Below are 15,733 nucleotides of genomic sequence, written 5' to 3'. Positions count from 1 at the left end.
CTCGCGTTCGCTGCGGGTGTGCCAATATCATTACAGAGTGCTTCGAAGAAGGGTCATTGCCCAAAACGTCGCATATTATACATGTCAAGGAAGTGTTATTGACGACAGTGGAGGGTTTTCTTCGTCACAGAGGTTAAAGGTCTAAGGTTTAAGGCGGAGCCATCGCGGAGGGCAGGGGTGGTCGGTGACGTCACCACGCTTCGGGTATAAAGGCGGCTGCTGCTGCAAGCTGAGCGCGCAGTCTCTCGCGAGCTTTGTCAGAAGTAGTCGGAATGTCTGGACGCGGTAAAGGCGGTAAGGGGCTCGGCAAGGGAGGCGCAAAACGCCATCGCAAGGTGCTGCGCGACAACATCCAGGGCATCACCAAGCCCGCCATCCGCCGCCTCGCTCGCCGCGGCGGTGTGAAGCGCATCTCGGGCCTCATCTACGAGGAGACCCGCGGCGTCCTGAAGGTCTTCCTTGAGAACGTCATCCGCGACGCCGTCACCTACACGGAGCACGCCAAGCGCAAGACCGTCACCGCCATGGACGTGGTCTACGCGCTCAAGCGCCAGGGCCGCACTCTCTACGGCTTCGGAGGCTGAGCGCCCATCTCTCGCACACTAAGCCAACCCAAAGGCTCTTTTCAGAGCCACCCACCTCTTCGAAACTGCTTGCGCCAGTGTTGCCAAACACTTTTTAAATGGAGCACATGTCCTGGGTTGTTGCGCGCCAATTCCTCGTGAGCGTGGTGGACGTTTGCTTGTTGAGTTGGCGAATCTTCATCTGCTTCCACATGAATGAAAGAAATCATGATATTCACGACACGTCACATTTAACAAGGCGTAATTCTTGAACGCGTTAATACAGTACCCATTTCTGGTATTTTTGCGTTAATTATTTCCAGCTGCAGCCGATTCCGATATTACGTGGAGCATTTGGCGCCACAATCTTACAGCACACTCGTCCTAATTGACGTAGCGTGCCGGAATGCTAATCTCCACCTGTACAGCACAACAGCGAAGTTATTTTTCTCCACCGAGCGCTTGTATTTTTCCAAATTGCGTTCTTAAAACGCCCGTGCGCCGTATTAGACGAGTGGTGAAACAATCCCTCGTAAGAAACAAAAAAACCCACGCTCAAAACACAATATACTGTATTGGGTTTTCCAGTCATCCTTATTAAAACAAAGGCAATGGCCATGGCTGCAATTCACTAATATACATGTTTGGACATTACATTGTGTTATATTCACAAGTCCTTTTTGCAGTAAAAACGATATTAAAGTGAGCATCGCGTCCGCGTTTCTCATTGGAGGCTGATGGAGAGGGATGGTACTAAAAGAGCCACTCAGCAGCGCCGCGCACTACGATCCTCTGATTTGCATCTCGCCTCCTATAAAAGGAGCTCATCGCCCGACCGACATCCACATTCGCTTCCCGTCTGTTCTGACCTGAAGCTGCCTACAACGCGTCGACATGCCCGATCCTCCCGCATCAAAGAGCGCTGGGCCGGCCAAGGTTCCTGCTCCCAAGAAGGGCTCCAAGAAGGCTGTGACCAAGGCTACGCGCAAGGATGGCAAGAAGCGACGCCACCGCAGGAAGGAGAGCTACGCCATTTACATCTACAAGGTGATGAAGCAGGTGCACCCCGATACCGGCATCTCGTCCAAGGCAATGAGCATCATGAACTCGTTCGTCAACGACATCTTCGAGCGCATCGCTTCCGAGGCGTCCCGCCTGGCGCACTACAACAAGCGCTCCACCATCACTTCTCGGGAGATCCAGACCGCAGTGCGACTGCTGCTCCCCGGCGAGCTGGCCAAGCACGCCGTGTCGGAGGGCACCAAGGCCGTCACCAAGTACACAAGCTCCAAGTGAAGCCTCGACTCCCATTAATTACAAAGGCTCTTTTCAGAGCCACCCACCTCTCCGAACCTGCTTGTACCAGTCCTAGCAGGAGTACAAAACGAAACTTCCAACAAAGTCCCGGTTCACGCGGGGACATTGTTCGCTCATTGAGTGAAGTGGAGAGATCGAACGCATTTTAACATGTTTCCACGTGAATAAAAGCGATAACAATATTCATGGCACATCATATTCACCAGCAGGCATTTCTTGGACTTGATTGTCCATTGATTTCATCTGCAGCCCATTCAGATATTACATTGGATATTTGGCGCCAAAACCTTGCAATGCAATATATTTAATTCGTGGTTGTATTTTCGGGCAGGAACTAACATTTTGCACGTGTACATATATGTAAAAGTAAGCGCCTAGCATGGATGACTCGTGCAGTATAATTGATCATCATCTCAATGCCAAGAGAATATATATCTATTCCTGTGATCACCTCTTTCCGACATTTTTACGTATTACTGTTTCCAATGAAGTGCAGTTTCTTCACACTTTATTTAGATCATGCAGAGCACTGTAAAGTTGTTTTCGGAAAGGTGTTTGCTTGAGAAAAGAACATCCGTTAAAGACATCGACGGCGCTCAAACGGTACTACTGCATCGTGATGCGGCATTCTGAAATGATCCAAACTGTGAACATTTTGTTGATTAAGAAGAGTTGACGACTCGAGATCATTGCACGCTGCCAACCAATCAGCACGCTCCCCTTCTTCGCACGTCACGACTCCGCTGACCAGTGAGCGCGCGCTCTGGGCTACATAAGCCGCCTTCTCCCCGCCTGTGAGAATCTTTGCCCTCACCAAGCCATGGCTCGCACCAAGCAGACGGCTCGCAAGTCCACGGGCGGCAAGGCCCCCCGCAAGCAACTCGCCACCAAGGCGGCCCGAAAGAGCGCTCCGGCCACGGGCGGCGTCAAGAAGCCTCACCGCTACAGGCCCGGCACCGTCGCTCTGCGCGAGATCCGCCGCTACCAGAAGTCCACCGAGCTGCTCATCCGCAAACTGCCCTTCCAGCGCCTCGTCAGGGAGATCGCGCAGGACTTCAAGACCGACCTGCGCTTCCAGAGCTCCGCTGTCATGGCTCTGCAGGAGGCCAGCGAAGCGTACCTTGTCGCGCTCTTCGAGGACACCAACCTGTGCGCCATCCACGCCAAGCGCGTCACCATCATGCCCAAGGACATTCAGCTCGCCCGCCGCATTCGTGGCGAGCGCGCTTGAACGCCCAGCTCGGCCCTCAAAGCACAACACAAAGGCTCTTTTCAGAGCCACCACTTACTCATGAAAACGCTTCCATGTGTGTTCTTCAAAGTTCGGGTGCCGGAAACCTTCGTTTGCTGGTCACTGCTCTCACGAGTCGTCAGGCGTAAGCGACAATGAAGTTCATTTTCTATACCCCGCCGCTCATATTTTTCAACATCACACGTTGGTGTCGTATATAAGCGTTGTGAAACCATGCTTACATAATGTTCAACAAAAGGGTTATTTTGGTGAAATATATTAACTATTAAACCCAAAGATATTGGTTTATGTTGTTTCAAGCCCGAGCTGATAAGAAGTTCACATTTTGCAAACTAAGAGACTGAATTATTCACGCACATATATTTTTAGGCATTGCCCGAACAGGCGGTTAAAGGAAAATATATATACACCGTATAGGCACGTGGGCGATCAATCACGAGCTCAAGGCTATCACAATGATTTCTTATAACCAATGCGGTCCCTCAAAATGATTATTATAATCAATAATACATTGATATTTGCGGAATCCGCTTATAAGTTTGACTTGCCAGCACGTGCCCATTAATTAACTCTATCATGCTTAAAACTTGAACCTATTAAGTACGTGTATCGCATTGTTTCATTCATAAGATGCGTGCCCGCATTAAAATATATATGGATACAAATAATTAAAGTCAACATCGAATCCTCGCGTCCCGGCTTTTCATTGGTGGCTCAAGGAGAGGGCGGGACTCGACCGAGAGGAGCCAATCAGCAGCGGCGCGCTCTACGATCCTCGTCTCCGCTATAAAAGCCGCTCCGGTGGTGCGTGTTAACGTCACAAATCGTTCGTACTTTGTCTCCAGTGCTTTTTGCATCCTAGGTCGCTTAACAATGTCTGGACGCGGCAAGACCGGTGGCAAGTCTCGCGCCAAGGCAAAGTCCCGCTCTTCCCGCGCCGGCCTGCAGTTCCCCGTGGGTCGCGTTCACAGGCTGCTCCGCAAGGGCAATTACGCCCAGCGGGTCGGCGCTGGAGCACCCGTCTACCTGGCCGCCGTGCTCGAGTACCTTTCTGCCGAGATCCTCGAGCTGGCTGGCAATGCCGCCCGCGACAACAAGAAGACGAGGATCATCCCCCGACACCTGCAGCTCGCCGTGCGAAACGACGAGGAGCTCAACAAGCTCATGGGCGGCGTGACTATCGCCCAGGGCGGTGTGCTGCCCAACATCCAGGCCGTGCTGCTGCCCAAGAAGACCTCTCAGGCAAAGAAGTGAACGCGCCGCCGCCTCTACCACCACAACAACGGCTCTTTTCAGAGCCACCCACTTACTTGCAAAGAGCTCGGACAGTCGTACACAGGAGTTTTGTTATACTGGTAGGAACGAAGTGGACCAGACCACCAATAGATTAATGTGTCCGTCCGTCAACATCGCCCCCTACTGCAAACATTTGGCATGACCCTACGAAAACCTTGAATCTGACGCTATCCTGGCTAAACAAGTGTAACATTCCCTTATAATTCCCTCAGCTTTTAATTAAAACATTTAAATTAATGAGGCTTTCCTGGCTAAACACGTGTAACATTCCCTAATAATTCCCTGAGATAGCTTTTAATTAAAACTTTGAAATTAAATAAAACAACTAACAGCGCCCTAATAATTCCCTGAGATAGCTTTTAATTAAAACTTTGAAATTAAAAAAAAACTCACAGCGCCCTAAAGCCTACAGCTAGGCCTAAAGCCTAGAACTAGGCCTGAAACTCTCCATTCGTGTCGTACCCCCGCGTGTGTGAAAGGGAGTTATGTTTAACAATGTTACATTCCCTCATGTTTTTAAATAGAAACATTTAAATTTAAAGCTTTTACATGAATCATTAAATCATTTAAATTAAAAATTAACTCACAGCGCCCTAAAGCATACAGCTAGGCCTAAAGCCTAGAACTAGGCCTCAATCTCTCCCTTCGTATCGTCCGATTAGGTGTAGCAACATCGCCCCCTACTGCAAACACTTGGCAGGACCCTACAAAAACCTTTTGACTCAGTGGGGCTTTCCTGGCTTAACAAGTGTAATAATACATTATGTTTATATTATTTGGTTATTCGTTCCTACCAGCCCACCCCGCAGGGTCCTGTTTAATAAGGACACCGTCGTCGAGTTGCCCTCGTCCCAAATTGCTCGCAATTAAACGAATGCTCTGCTCATTCCAGATACCCTTTATGTCTAATTTAGGAACGGTATTTGAGCAGCATTCCAACATTGCCTCAATCATGGAACATGGTTTAGAATAAATTGGGATGCCTATTGGAAGAAAGAATCGTGTTTTTTTAAAGAATAAAACTCGCTCTTTTTGAGCGGTCAGAAAAGGGATCAAATGAGCACATCAGCTCAGGGTTGTGGCCGGTGTTAGCTGATAGTAAGCAAAAAAGTACTGGTAAACGCTGGGGATGTCAACACTCGGTAAAGTATAATATTACTTGTCAAATAAGATGGTACAAATATGTGTAGTTAAATATTTTTTACATGGTTAATAACATCTTTCCAATGATTACTCATTCGTGTTACTTAGTGCAGTAAATACGTGTTACTTATTGCAGTAAAAACAACCCATCGGATGAACCATCCTGCGCTCCTAGAATATCAACTCTGTCGGTGCATTAAACGTAAGATTATATATTTTCTTTAAACATTCGACTGCAGAGTCACTTGAGTTGAATTTGAGTGGTGATGATTGTGCACCGTGCCTCGATCTTGTTCAAGGCGCGCGACCCTTCTGCAGTGCGTGAGCTACTCACCTCTTGCCACGTAAAATGTTAAACTTTCTATTTAATGTCGGTTAATTTTGAGTAATTTTCTTCAGTTTGTTGTCCATCTGAAAATCCATATATTTATTCATTTCAAAGTTCGATTAAAACGTCCAGTTAAAAGTTCGGTGACAAGGGACTGTTGACATGGCGCGCAGTCCTCACCATAGCGCGAGAGGAGGAATCGCGAGCGCGCGAGGCAAAACTTAAATAGAAAATATTTCGTTGGAATTAAATATGAGTAGTCTGTTGAAGCATCTTGTCTTGCAAAAAATTCGAGTGCGTTTAAAATAGTGTTCATCAGTAACACTTTTGAAAACCGACAATCGTCATAGCATGCCCTGACCGAACAATGTCTCCCAAATGTTGGTTGTTCACTTGTTTTGAATTATAATTTATATCGTGAGCATTGTCGTATATTGCATAAGTAACGTACATTAAAGAAGTGATCTTCGTGATAATGTATCAACTAGATGCATGTAAGTATGAACGTTACGGGAGTAATTGTGGGGGTCGCTAGCCCCCGAGATCCCTCCCTCGATAATACTAACGGCCGGACTAACATCATCAATCGCCCCCCCGCTGCTAAGCGAACCGCCGCTAGGCTCCTCACCCAGGGTGTGGGAGCCGTCACCCGAGGATTCCCCTCCACCGCGGGTCCGCGTAGCAGGCATGGATAACCACGCACGCGCACACCCACACACAGCTCTGCACGGCACTCACCCAACCCTGACCACTCACGTTAGGATCGCGCACCTGTGTTACACACGTCGTGAACGTGCGCGCACACACGCATACAGCTCCACACGCGATACCCACTCCTGCGCCGCTCTGCGCCGCGCTGGCCGCCCACGTTACGATCGCGCACCTTGGGCACGCCGATTACGCACGCCGAGAGCTTACGCAAGTAACGAGCGCACGCAAGCGGGGCACACGCCGACACGACGACTCGTCCCCTCCCCCACTCGCGCGTGCACGTCAACACAAATATCGTACAAGGACGATTCTCCTCTCACACGGCTGCGTAGTCACGCCAACACACCAAAAGTGCTCTCCCCGGGCGTTAACGCACACACCTCCGTACCCGCACAATCGTACAGAGACCACGGCCTTTATGCGTACAACGACCACACACTCGCGAATGCAGTGCACGCTAATACCACGTTCCAAAAACACCCAACAACACGGTTTTGTTACTACGCTCGAGATTTTATTAGCCCTTGCTAACCAACCGAGCCACCCGTGTGTGTGTGCGGGACAGCAAGGCGCTTCTAACCCACACTCTGGTGCCGTGTAGCCCTATTCTATGCTGCGCTCTCTGCTAAACCGCTTTCCTACTCGTCCTTACCCCGAACTAACCCTCTCCTACGGATCCTACCCTCCGCTCTGAGGTGTTGTAAGGCGCGCAACACGATACCGTCTGTAGTCCTTGGTGACCTTGCGGCGCTCAGATCGTCCTGCAGACAATCTAGCGGCTCGCCCGATGACTCCTTCGTCGCTGACCCCGTGTCCAAACTCCAGAAGAAGAGAGTTCCCTACTGCCCCTGCGTTTTCTTTTAAACTATTCACATCAAAGGCTAGGTGCCCCCGTCCCGACCGCCTTGGTCTCTCGACCAATCCTGAGCCTAGGATTTCCCGCTCTTTTGCGATCCCGCCGGCCTTTGAACTTTCGACCAATCAGTCGTCCCGGGTCCTGATCCCAGCTATCTGCCTTGCTGACCCGTGTTTGTGTTTGTATGCGTTTCTAACTGCGGGGCTCTCTGAGCTCGCCGTGGTCGTGCGATCTCAAATCCGCCCACGGCGCCGCAGTGTTACTTGGCCTGGGAAGGGTCCTGTCCAATTCCCTGGCCCTGAGAAACCGTGGGGTAACCCCCCTAGGGGGCCCTCGGGTGAAAACTCAGGGTAGGTGACCCGACCACGAGGCCCTACGTGGGTGCGGGTGCGTGTTTATGTGGGGGGGGTGATGGGGGGCAGTGCGGCGGTGGAAGCCGGGCGGCTCCCTGGCTCGGCCGAGCGGCCCCGTCGCTGTGGCACCACATAGCCCCCCGGGGTGCCAGTCCCCGTCCCGGGTTGACTGGAGCACCTCGCCTGGGTTGCCCCCACGAGGTATCGCCGCGGGGTCCGCGGGATTCGCCCGGCCCTTGTGGCTGGCCTCGGGGGTGGCGGCTCCGTCTCCTGGGGCTCCGGCGGTGGTCTCCTCCTCCATTCCAACGGCTCCCCTCGGTCTCCGGCACCTGCGGGCTGGGGGACAAACTCAGAGGCGGTGGGGTTTAAGGGTCGCCGTCCTCGTCGCCCCCGGCCCCGCCCGGGGCCCCTCGGAGCCCGGGGCTCCGTGGGGCCCATATACTGCGCGAGGCCCCCGGGCACGGGGGGTGGGGGGACCCCGGGGTTTCGGGGTACTTGGACGGCGGGGCTCCCCCCCTCGGGGGCCGCTCGCCACGGCTTCAGTCGGCGGATGTTGACCACCATCTCCCGGCCCCTCTCTCCTCCCTGAATCAGCACCGTCCATGGTGAGATCTGCCGTCTCACAATCCAGGGTCCTCGCCAGTAGGTGGTCAGCTTCCCCACCTGTCCGGCACCGACGCGGGGAGTGTACAGCCACACCTCGGAGCCCGCAGTGTAGAAGGGGGGCTCCATACGGGGTCGGGCGCCCTGCTCTTGCCGCTGGTGCGCGGCCTCTCCGTGCGGGTAGGCTCGGCCCCTGGCCTCTCGCAGGGTCTCCAGCAAGTGCTCCATGGGGTGGCTCCCTTCCTCCCGTTGCGGCGGAGGGACACCGAACAGCAGATCTGCGGGCAGGCGAGACTCGCGACCAAACATCATTAGGAACGGGGTCTGTCCTGTAGATGTGTGAACGGCGGTGGTGTAGGCGAACAGGGCATAGGGGAGGTGTTCGTCCCAGTCCTGTTGATTCGCGGCCGCCATGCGTTTAAGCTTCCCGGCCAGAGTCTGGTTCATCCTCTCTACCATCCCGTTCGCCTGGGGGTGATATGCCGTGGTTCGGTCCTTCTGGATCCCGAACTCTCGGCACAGTGCCTGGAATAGTTCGGCCTCGAATTCACTACCCTGGTCGGTAATGACTCGTTCGGGGATCCCGCACTTAAGTACGTAGTTTTCCACGAAGGCCCGGGCCACTACGAGGGCTGTTTTATCCGGGATAGCCACCGCCACGGGGTAGCGGGTGAAGTACTCCACCGCTACAAGAATATATCGGTTGCCCCGGTGGGATCGTGGAAAGGGCCCCTGCAGGTCGATTCCGACCAACTGATTCGTCCGACTGACTCGGAACGGCCTCAGGGGTACCTGGTACCTCGCCGGCTTTTGCCCACACTGCTGACAGGCCCGGCAGCCCTGCACCCAGGCGGCCACATCTTGCGCTAATTTAGGCCAGAGATACTGGCGACGCAGAGTCTCCCGGGTGCGCCGTTCCCCATCATGGCCCCCGAGCGGGTGGTCGTGTACCAGTCGTAGTAGTTGGGGCCGCACATGGGCGGGAACGCAGATGCACCCCGGCTGCCCAGCGTCGGCCAGTTCCCTCACCACCCCGTTTTCTACACACAACCGGGCATACAAACCGCTCCAGGGCCCTGGTAGTGCATCCTTCCTCTCTCGCAGTGCCGCCTCCACCGCCGCCAGATCCGGATCCCGCTGCTGGGTTTGTCGCAGCTGCTCGTCGTCCAAGCCCGGGAAGGCGCAGCCGACATCCTCTTGGATCCGCCCGGTTGGGGTGGGATGATCCGTCTGTCCCCGGGCTCCTTCTGCAGGGGTTCCTGCGGCGCACACTGCACTCTCTCTCGGGGGGGGGAGTTTAGTTTCCGCGCGCTCCTTGGGTTCTGCTGCCTGGCGGCAGCGTCCCCCCGTGAAGCACGGGCAGGCGTCTCCCTCCCTCGTCTCAGCGCGCACCGCGGGCCGTCTTGACAAGGCGTCCGCGTTCGCGTGTGTTCGCCCCGCTCGGTACGCATCCTGCAGGGGAACAATCTCGGCTCGGGGGGTCGGGCCGACCCGCCAGGCCAGATCCTGGCTGTCCTCGGGGCGGCCAGGGTCCTCCGCCCAGAGTGCGAACACCGAGTCGTTCGAGTGGCGAGCGTGCAGGGGGTGTACGGTGGCTACCGGGGTGCGTCGTCGTATCATTGCCGGGGTTCTGTGTGGGTTAAACACACGTATAAACAGCCGGCCCCCATCTGCGTTTACCAGTGTGGCTGACCCTACCACCCCGTATCGCGATGCCAACTCCGGGTGAGGAGTCAGCATTACCTCGCCCGATGGTCGGTGGGTTGGGTCGGTGGAGAGGGTTGCCACTGGCACCAGCATCTCGGCGAGAGGCCCGATGGTGACGGCCGACACCAGTGTAGCGGCCATGGGTGTGAAGCGTGGGCGATTCGGCTCCTGTCCTAGGAACGGAATCCGCTCCCCGCTGCCCTCCACCGTAGCGCATCGTTGCCGGGGCTGTACGTTAAGTCCCAACTTTTCCAGGAGGTCCGTTCCTGCAATGCACTCGTGGCACAACACACTCGAAACGTAGAATTCCTGTGTGCACACCTGGTTTCCTAGACGGACCTCGAGGGAGACCTTCCCCAGCAACCCCATCCCGGCTCCGCTTGCCGTGTGCAGCGCGCGATCCGGGGCCTGCAGGCAGCCCACGTCCACCCCGAGCATGCTGCAGTGCGCGGCGCTCATGAGAGAGGCCACGGCGCCCGTGTCCAGCAGGATCCGGGTGCGCTGCCCGTTCACCTGGCCTTCCACCAGCGACGTGGCTCCCGTTATCCCTGCCACCAGCTCCCGCAGCCAATCGCCCGAGGTCCCTGCGCCCTTGGGTGTTGTCGTTGTAACCTGTTTATGGATCACTCGCTCACCATTATTATTACAGCTGGTTTGGGTCGGGTCTACGTCGATTTCATCCCCCGGTGGTCCCCTCTCTAGGGGGGGCTTAGTGTTTGACCTATGCATCGGCCTCGCACGGGCGAGCTGAGGGCAGTCCCTCATGAGATGCCCTCGACGGTCGCACACATAACACGTCCTGGGAGGAGTGGCGGCTCTGTGGCGAACTTTCTGCCCACTCCCTCCTCCCCCCGTGCGCTGTTGCTCATACTCTGCTTCTAGTCGGGCTATCCTTCCAGTTAGCCCTCCTACCGTGGAGTCTAGGTCCCCCATTTCGGATCGGATGGTCTCAACGGAGGATTGCAGTTGGGTCATATTTTTATTCGTTTCCTCGCGTACCTGGGTTACTTGGCCGGAGACATCCTTTATACCCGTTTGTATACCGGCAACCCATCCCGGGGTTGTCTCGCGGGACACTGGAGGCTCTCTTTCCCGGCCCCTTACCGTCCTCGCGAGCTCCTGTTCCTCCTCCTCGTCTTCCGAGAGCAGGCTCGCAATGGCGCGCTCTCGTCCCAGCCCCCGGAGCTGCGCGCGTTCGCTGTGAATTCTTTCACACTTACGTGCGCGCTCGACAAGGGTGTTAAAGGGAAGACGTGGGCAGCTCATGTCTGGCTGCCACCACGCCGTGCGAGACAGGTACCGCTGGATTTTCTCGGCGGCCAGTTCCTCAATAACATCAGTTGCGTACCCCGGGCGTGCGATCTTTGTTAACTCGCGCACATCCTCGGCGTAATCACGAAGATCCTCGCCAGGTTGACGACGGCGCGCCTCTAAGGCCGATTTTGCTTCCTCCTCGTCACGCGTGCCAAAACGCTGATCGAGTCGGCGCATCAACTCCTCTAGCTGTGTCTGTGCACTCGCGGGTAACGCTTCTACAAAATCGGCTGCCCGTCCATCAAGATTCATATTAAGTTGACGTACTGCCTGCGCGTCCGTCCATCCATTAATTTCCTTGGCCCCTAAGAGATTGCGGGCGAATGCCTTCCACGAAGGGGCCCCCCGGCCGGTAAATATCAGTCTTATTTTAGCGTGAGGTAACGCGGGGGTCCGTACCGCTTCCGACACCAATTTGTGGGGGTCGCTAGCCCCCGAGATCCCTCCCTCGATAATACTAACGGCCGGACTAACATCATCAATCGCCCCCCCGCTGCTAAGCGAACCGCCGCTAGGCTCCTCACCCAGGGTGTGGGAGCCGTCACCCGAGGATTCCCCTCCACCGCGGGTCCGCGTAGCAGGCATGGATAACCACGCACGCGCACACCCACACACAGCTCTGCACGGCACTCACCCAACCCTGACCACTCACGTTAGGATCGCGCACCTGTGTTACACACGTCGTGAACGTGCGCGCACACACGCATACAGCTCCACACGCGATACCCACTCCTGCGCCGCTCTGCGCCGCGCTGGCCGCCCACGTTACGATCGCGCACCTTGGGCACGCCGATTACGCACGCCGAGAGCTTACGCAAGTAACGAGCGCACGCAAGCGGGGCACACGCCGACACGACGACTCGTCCCCTCCCCCACTCGCGCGTGCACGTCAACACAAATATCGTACAAGGACGATTCTCCTCTCACACGGCTGCGTAGTCACGCCAACACACCAAAAGTGCTCTCCCCGGGCGTTAACGCACACACCTCCGTACCCGCACAATCGTACAGAGACCACGGCCTTTATGCGTACAACGACCACACACTCGCGAATGCAGTGCACGCTAATACCACGTTCCAAAAACACCCAACAACACGGTTTTGTTACTACGCTCGAGATTTTATTAGCCCTTGCTAACCAACCGAGCCACCCGTGTGTGTGTGCGGGACAGCAAGGCGCTTCTAACCCACACTCTGGTGCCGTGTAGCCCTATTCTATGCTGCGCTCTCTGCTAAACCGCTTTCCTACTCGTCCTTACCCCGAACTAACCCTCTCCTACGGATCCTACCCTCCGCTCTGAGGTGTTGTAAGGCGCGCAACACGATACCGTCTGTAGTCCTTGGTGACCTTGCGGCGCTCAGATCGTCCTGCAGACAATCTAGCGGCTCGCCCGATGACTCCTTCGTCGCTGACCCCGTGTCCAAACTCCAGAAGAAGAGAGTTCCCTACTGCCCCTGCGTTTTCTTTTAAACTATTCACATCAAAGGCTAGGCGCCCCCGTCCCGACCGCCTTGGTCTCTCGACCAATCCTGAGCCTAGGATTTCCCGCTCTTTTGCGATCCCGCCGGCCTTTGAACTTTCGACCAATCAGTCGTCCCGGGTCCTGATCCCAGCTATCTGCCTTGCTGACCCGTGTTTGTGTTTGTATGCGTTTCTAACTGCGGGGCTCTCTGAGCTCGCCGTGGTCGTGCGATCTCAAATCCGCCCACGGCGCCGCAGTGTTACTTGGCCTGGGAAGGGTCCTGTCCAATTCCCTGGCCCTGAGAAACCGTGGGGTAACCCCCCTAGGGGGCCCTCGGGTGAAAACTCAGGGTAGGTGACCCGACCACGAGGCCCTACGTGGGTGCGGGTGCGTGTTTATGTGGGGGGGGTGATGGGGGGCAGTGCGGCGGTGGAAGCCGGGCGGCTCCCTGGCTCGGCCGAGCGGCCCCGTCGCTGTGGCACCACAGTTGCCACCATACTCACTGTGTTTATCACGCCTGCCTTTGGGCTCGATTATGTGGTGCCACAGCGACGGGGCCGCTCGGCCGAGCCAGGGAGCCGCCCGGCTTCCACCGCCGCACTGCCCCCCATCACCCCCCCCACATAAACACGCACCCGCACCCACGTAGGGCCTCGTGGTCGGGTCACCTACCCTGAGTTTTCACCCGAGGGCCCCCTAGGGGGGTTACCCCACGGTTTCTCAGGGCCAGGGAATTGGACAGGACCCTTCCCAGGCCAAGTAACACTGCGGCGCCGTGGGCGGATTTGAGATCGCACGACCACGGCGAGCTCAGAGAGCCCCGCAGTTAGAAACGCATACAAACACAAACACGGGTCAGCAAGGCAGATAGCTGGGATCAGGACCCGGGACGACTGATTGGTCGAAAGTTCAAAGGCCGGCGGGATCGCAAAAGAGCGGGAAATCCTAGGCTCAGGATTGGTCGAGAGACCAAGGCGGTCGGGACGGGGGCGCCTAGCCTTTGATGTGAATAGTTTAAAAGAAAACGCAGGGGCAGTAGGGAACTCTCTTCTTCTGGAGTTTGGACACGGGGTCAGCGACGAAGGAGTCATCGGGCGAGCCGCTAGATTGTCTGCAGGACGATCTGAGCGCCGCAAGGTCACCAAGGACTACAGACGGTATCGTGTTGCGCGCCTTACAACACCTCAGAGCGGAGGGTAGGATCCGTAGGAGAGGGTTAGTTCGGGGTAAGGACGAGTAGGAAAGCGGTTTAGCAGAGAGCGCAGCATAGAATAGGGCTACACGGCACCAGAGTGTGGGTTAGAAGCGCCTTGCTGTCCCGCACACACACACGGGTGGCTCGGTTGGTTAGCAAGGGCTAATAAAATCTCGAGCGTAGTAACAAAACCGTGTTGTTGGGTGTTTTTGGAACGTGGTATTAGCGTGCACTGCATTCGCGAGTGTGTGGTCGTTGTACGCATAAAGGCCGTGGTCTCTGTACGATTGTGCGGGTACGGAGGTGTGTGCGTTAACGCCCGGGGAGAGCACTTTTGGTGTGTTGGCGTGACTACGCAGCCGTGTGAGAGGAGAATCGTCCTTGTACGATATTTGTGTTGACGTGCACGCGCGAGTGGGGGAGGGGACGAGTCGTCGTGTCGGCGTGTGCCCCGCTTGCGTGCGCTCGTTACTTGCGTAAGCTCTCGGCGTGCGTAATCGGCGTGCCCAAGGTGCGCGATCGTAACGTGGGCGGCCAGCGCGGCGCAGAGCGGCGCAGGAGTGGGTATCGCGTGTGGAGCTGTATGCGTGTGTGCGCGCACGTTCACGACGTGTGTAACACAGGTGCGCGATCCTAACGTGAGTGGTCAGGGTTGGGTGAGTGCCGTGCAGAGCTGTGTGTGGGTGTGCGCGTGCGTGGTTATCCATGCCTGCTACGCGGACCCGCGGTGGAGGGGAATCCTCGGGTGACGGCTCCCACACCCTGGGTGAGGAGCCTAGCGGCGGTTCGCTTAGCAGCGGGGGGGCGATTGATGATGTTAGTCCGGCCGTTAGTATTATCGAGGGAGGGATCTCGGGGGCTAGCGACCCCCACAAATTGGTGTCGGAAGCGGTACGGACCCCCGCGTTACCTCACGCTAAAATAAGACTGATATTTACCGGCCGGGGGGCCCCTTCGTGGAAGGCATTCGCCCGCAATCTCTTAGGGGCCAAGGAAATTAATGGATGGACGGACGCGCAGGCAGTACGTCAACTTAATATGAATCTTGATGGACGGGCAGCCGATTTTGTAGAAGCGTTACCCGCGAGTGCACAGACACAGCTAGAGGAGTTGATGCGCCGACTCGATCAGCGTTTTGGCACGCGTGACGAGGAGGAAGCAAAATCGGCCTTAGAGGCGCGCCGTCGTCAACCTGGCGAGGATCTTCGTGATTACGCCGAGGATGTGCGCGAGTTAACAAAGATCGCACGCCCGGGGTACGCAACTGATGTTATTGAGGAACTGGCCGCCGAGAAAATCCAGCGGTACCTGTCTCGCACGGCGTGGTGGCAGCCAGACATGAGCTGCCCACGTCTTCCCTTTAACACCCTTGTCGAGCGCGCACGTAAGTGTGAAAGAATTCACAGCGAACGCGCGCAGCTCCGGGGGCTGGGACGAGAGCGCGCCATTGCGAGCCTGCTCTCGGAAGACGAGGAGGAGGAACAGGAGCTCGCGAGGACGGTAAGGGGCCGGGAAAGAGAGCCTCCAGTGTCCCGCGAGACAACCCCGGGATGGGTTGCCGGTATACAAACGGGTATAAAGGATGTCTCCGGCCAAGTAACCCAGGTACGCGAGGAAACGAATAAAAATATG

The 15,733-nt window shown here is 56.1% G+C and overlaps 3 protein-coding genes across 3 annotated transcripts; all 3 read left to right on the top strand.

Annotated features, from left to right (window-relative positions):
• The first annotated feature begins 272 nt into the window (after positions 1–272).
• LOC144948012 (histone H2B type 3-B-like) lies at positions 273–1,859 on the top strand. Its single transcript, XM_078877440.1, has 3 exons — positions 273–579; positions 1,074–1,080; positions 1,439–1,859. Exons 1-3 carry the CDS (start codon positions 273–275, stop codon positions 1,857–1,859), a joined length of 735 nt encoding a protein of 244 aa, XP_078733566.1.
• Positions 1,860–2,700: 841 nt separating this feature from the next.
• Positions 2,701–3,111, top strand: LOC144948011 (histone H3). Its single transcript, XM_078877439.1, has one exon. It carries the CDS (start codon positions 2,701–2,703, stop codon positions 3,109–3,111), a length of 411 nt encoding a protein of 136 aa, XP_078733565.1.
• Positions 3,112–3,948: 837 nt separating this feature from the next.
• On the top strand, positions 3,949–4,386 carry LOC144948156 (histone H2A). Its single transcript, XM_078877585.1, has one exon. The coding sequence runs from the start codon at positions 4,006–4,008 to the stop codon at positions 4,384–4,386; it is 381 nt and encodes a 126-aa protein (XP_078733711.1). The 5' UTR covers positions 3,949–4,005.
• Positions 4,387–15,733: the final 11,347 nt, after the last annotated feature.

This window comes from Lampetra fluviatilis, chromosome 48 (assembly GCF_964198595.1).
Source record: "Lampetra fluviatilis chromosome 48, kcLamFluv1.1, whole genome shotgun sequence".
Classification (NCBI taxonomy): domain Eukaryota; kingdom Metazoa; phylum Chordata; class Hyperoartia; order Petromyzontiformes; family Petromyzontidae; genus Lampetra; species Lampetra fluviatilis.
Note: the sequence above shows the minus strand (reverse complement) of the source record. Positions and strands in the feature narration are given on the sequence as shown.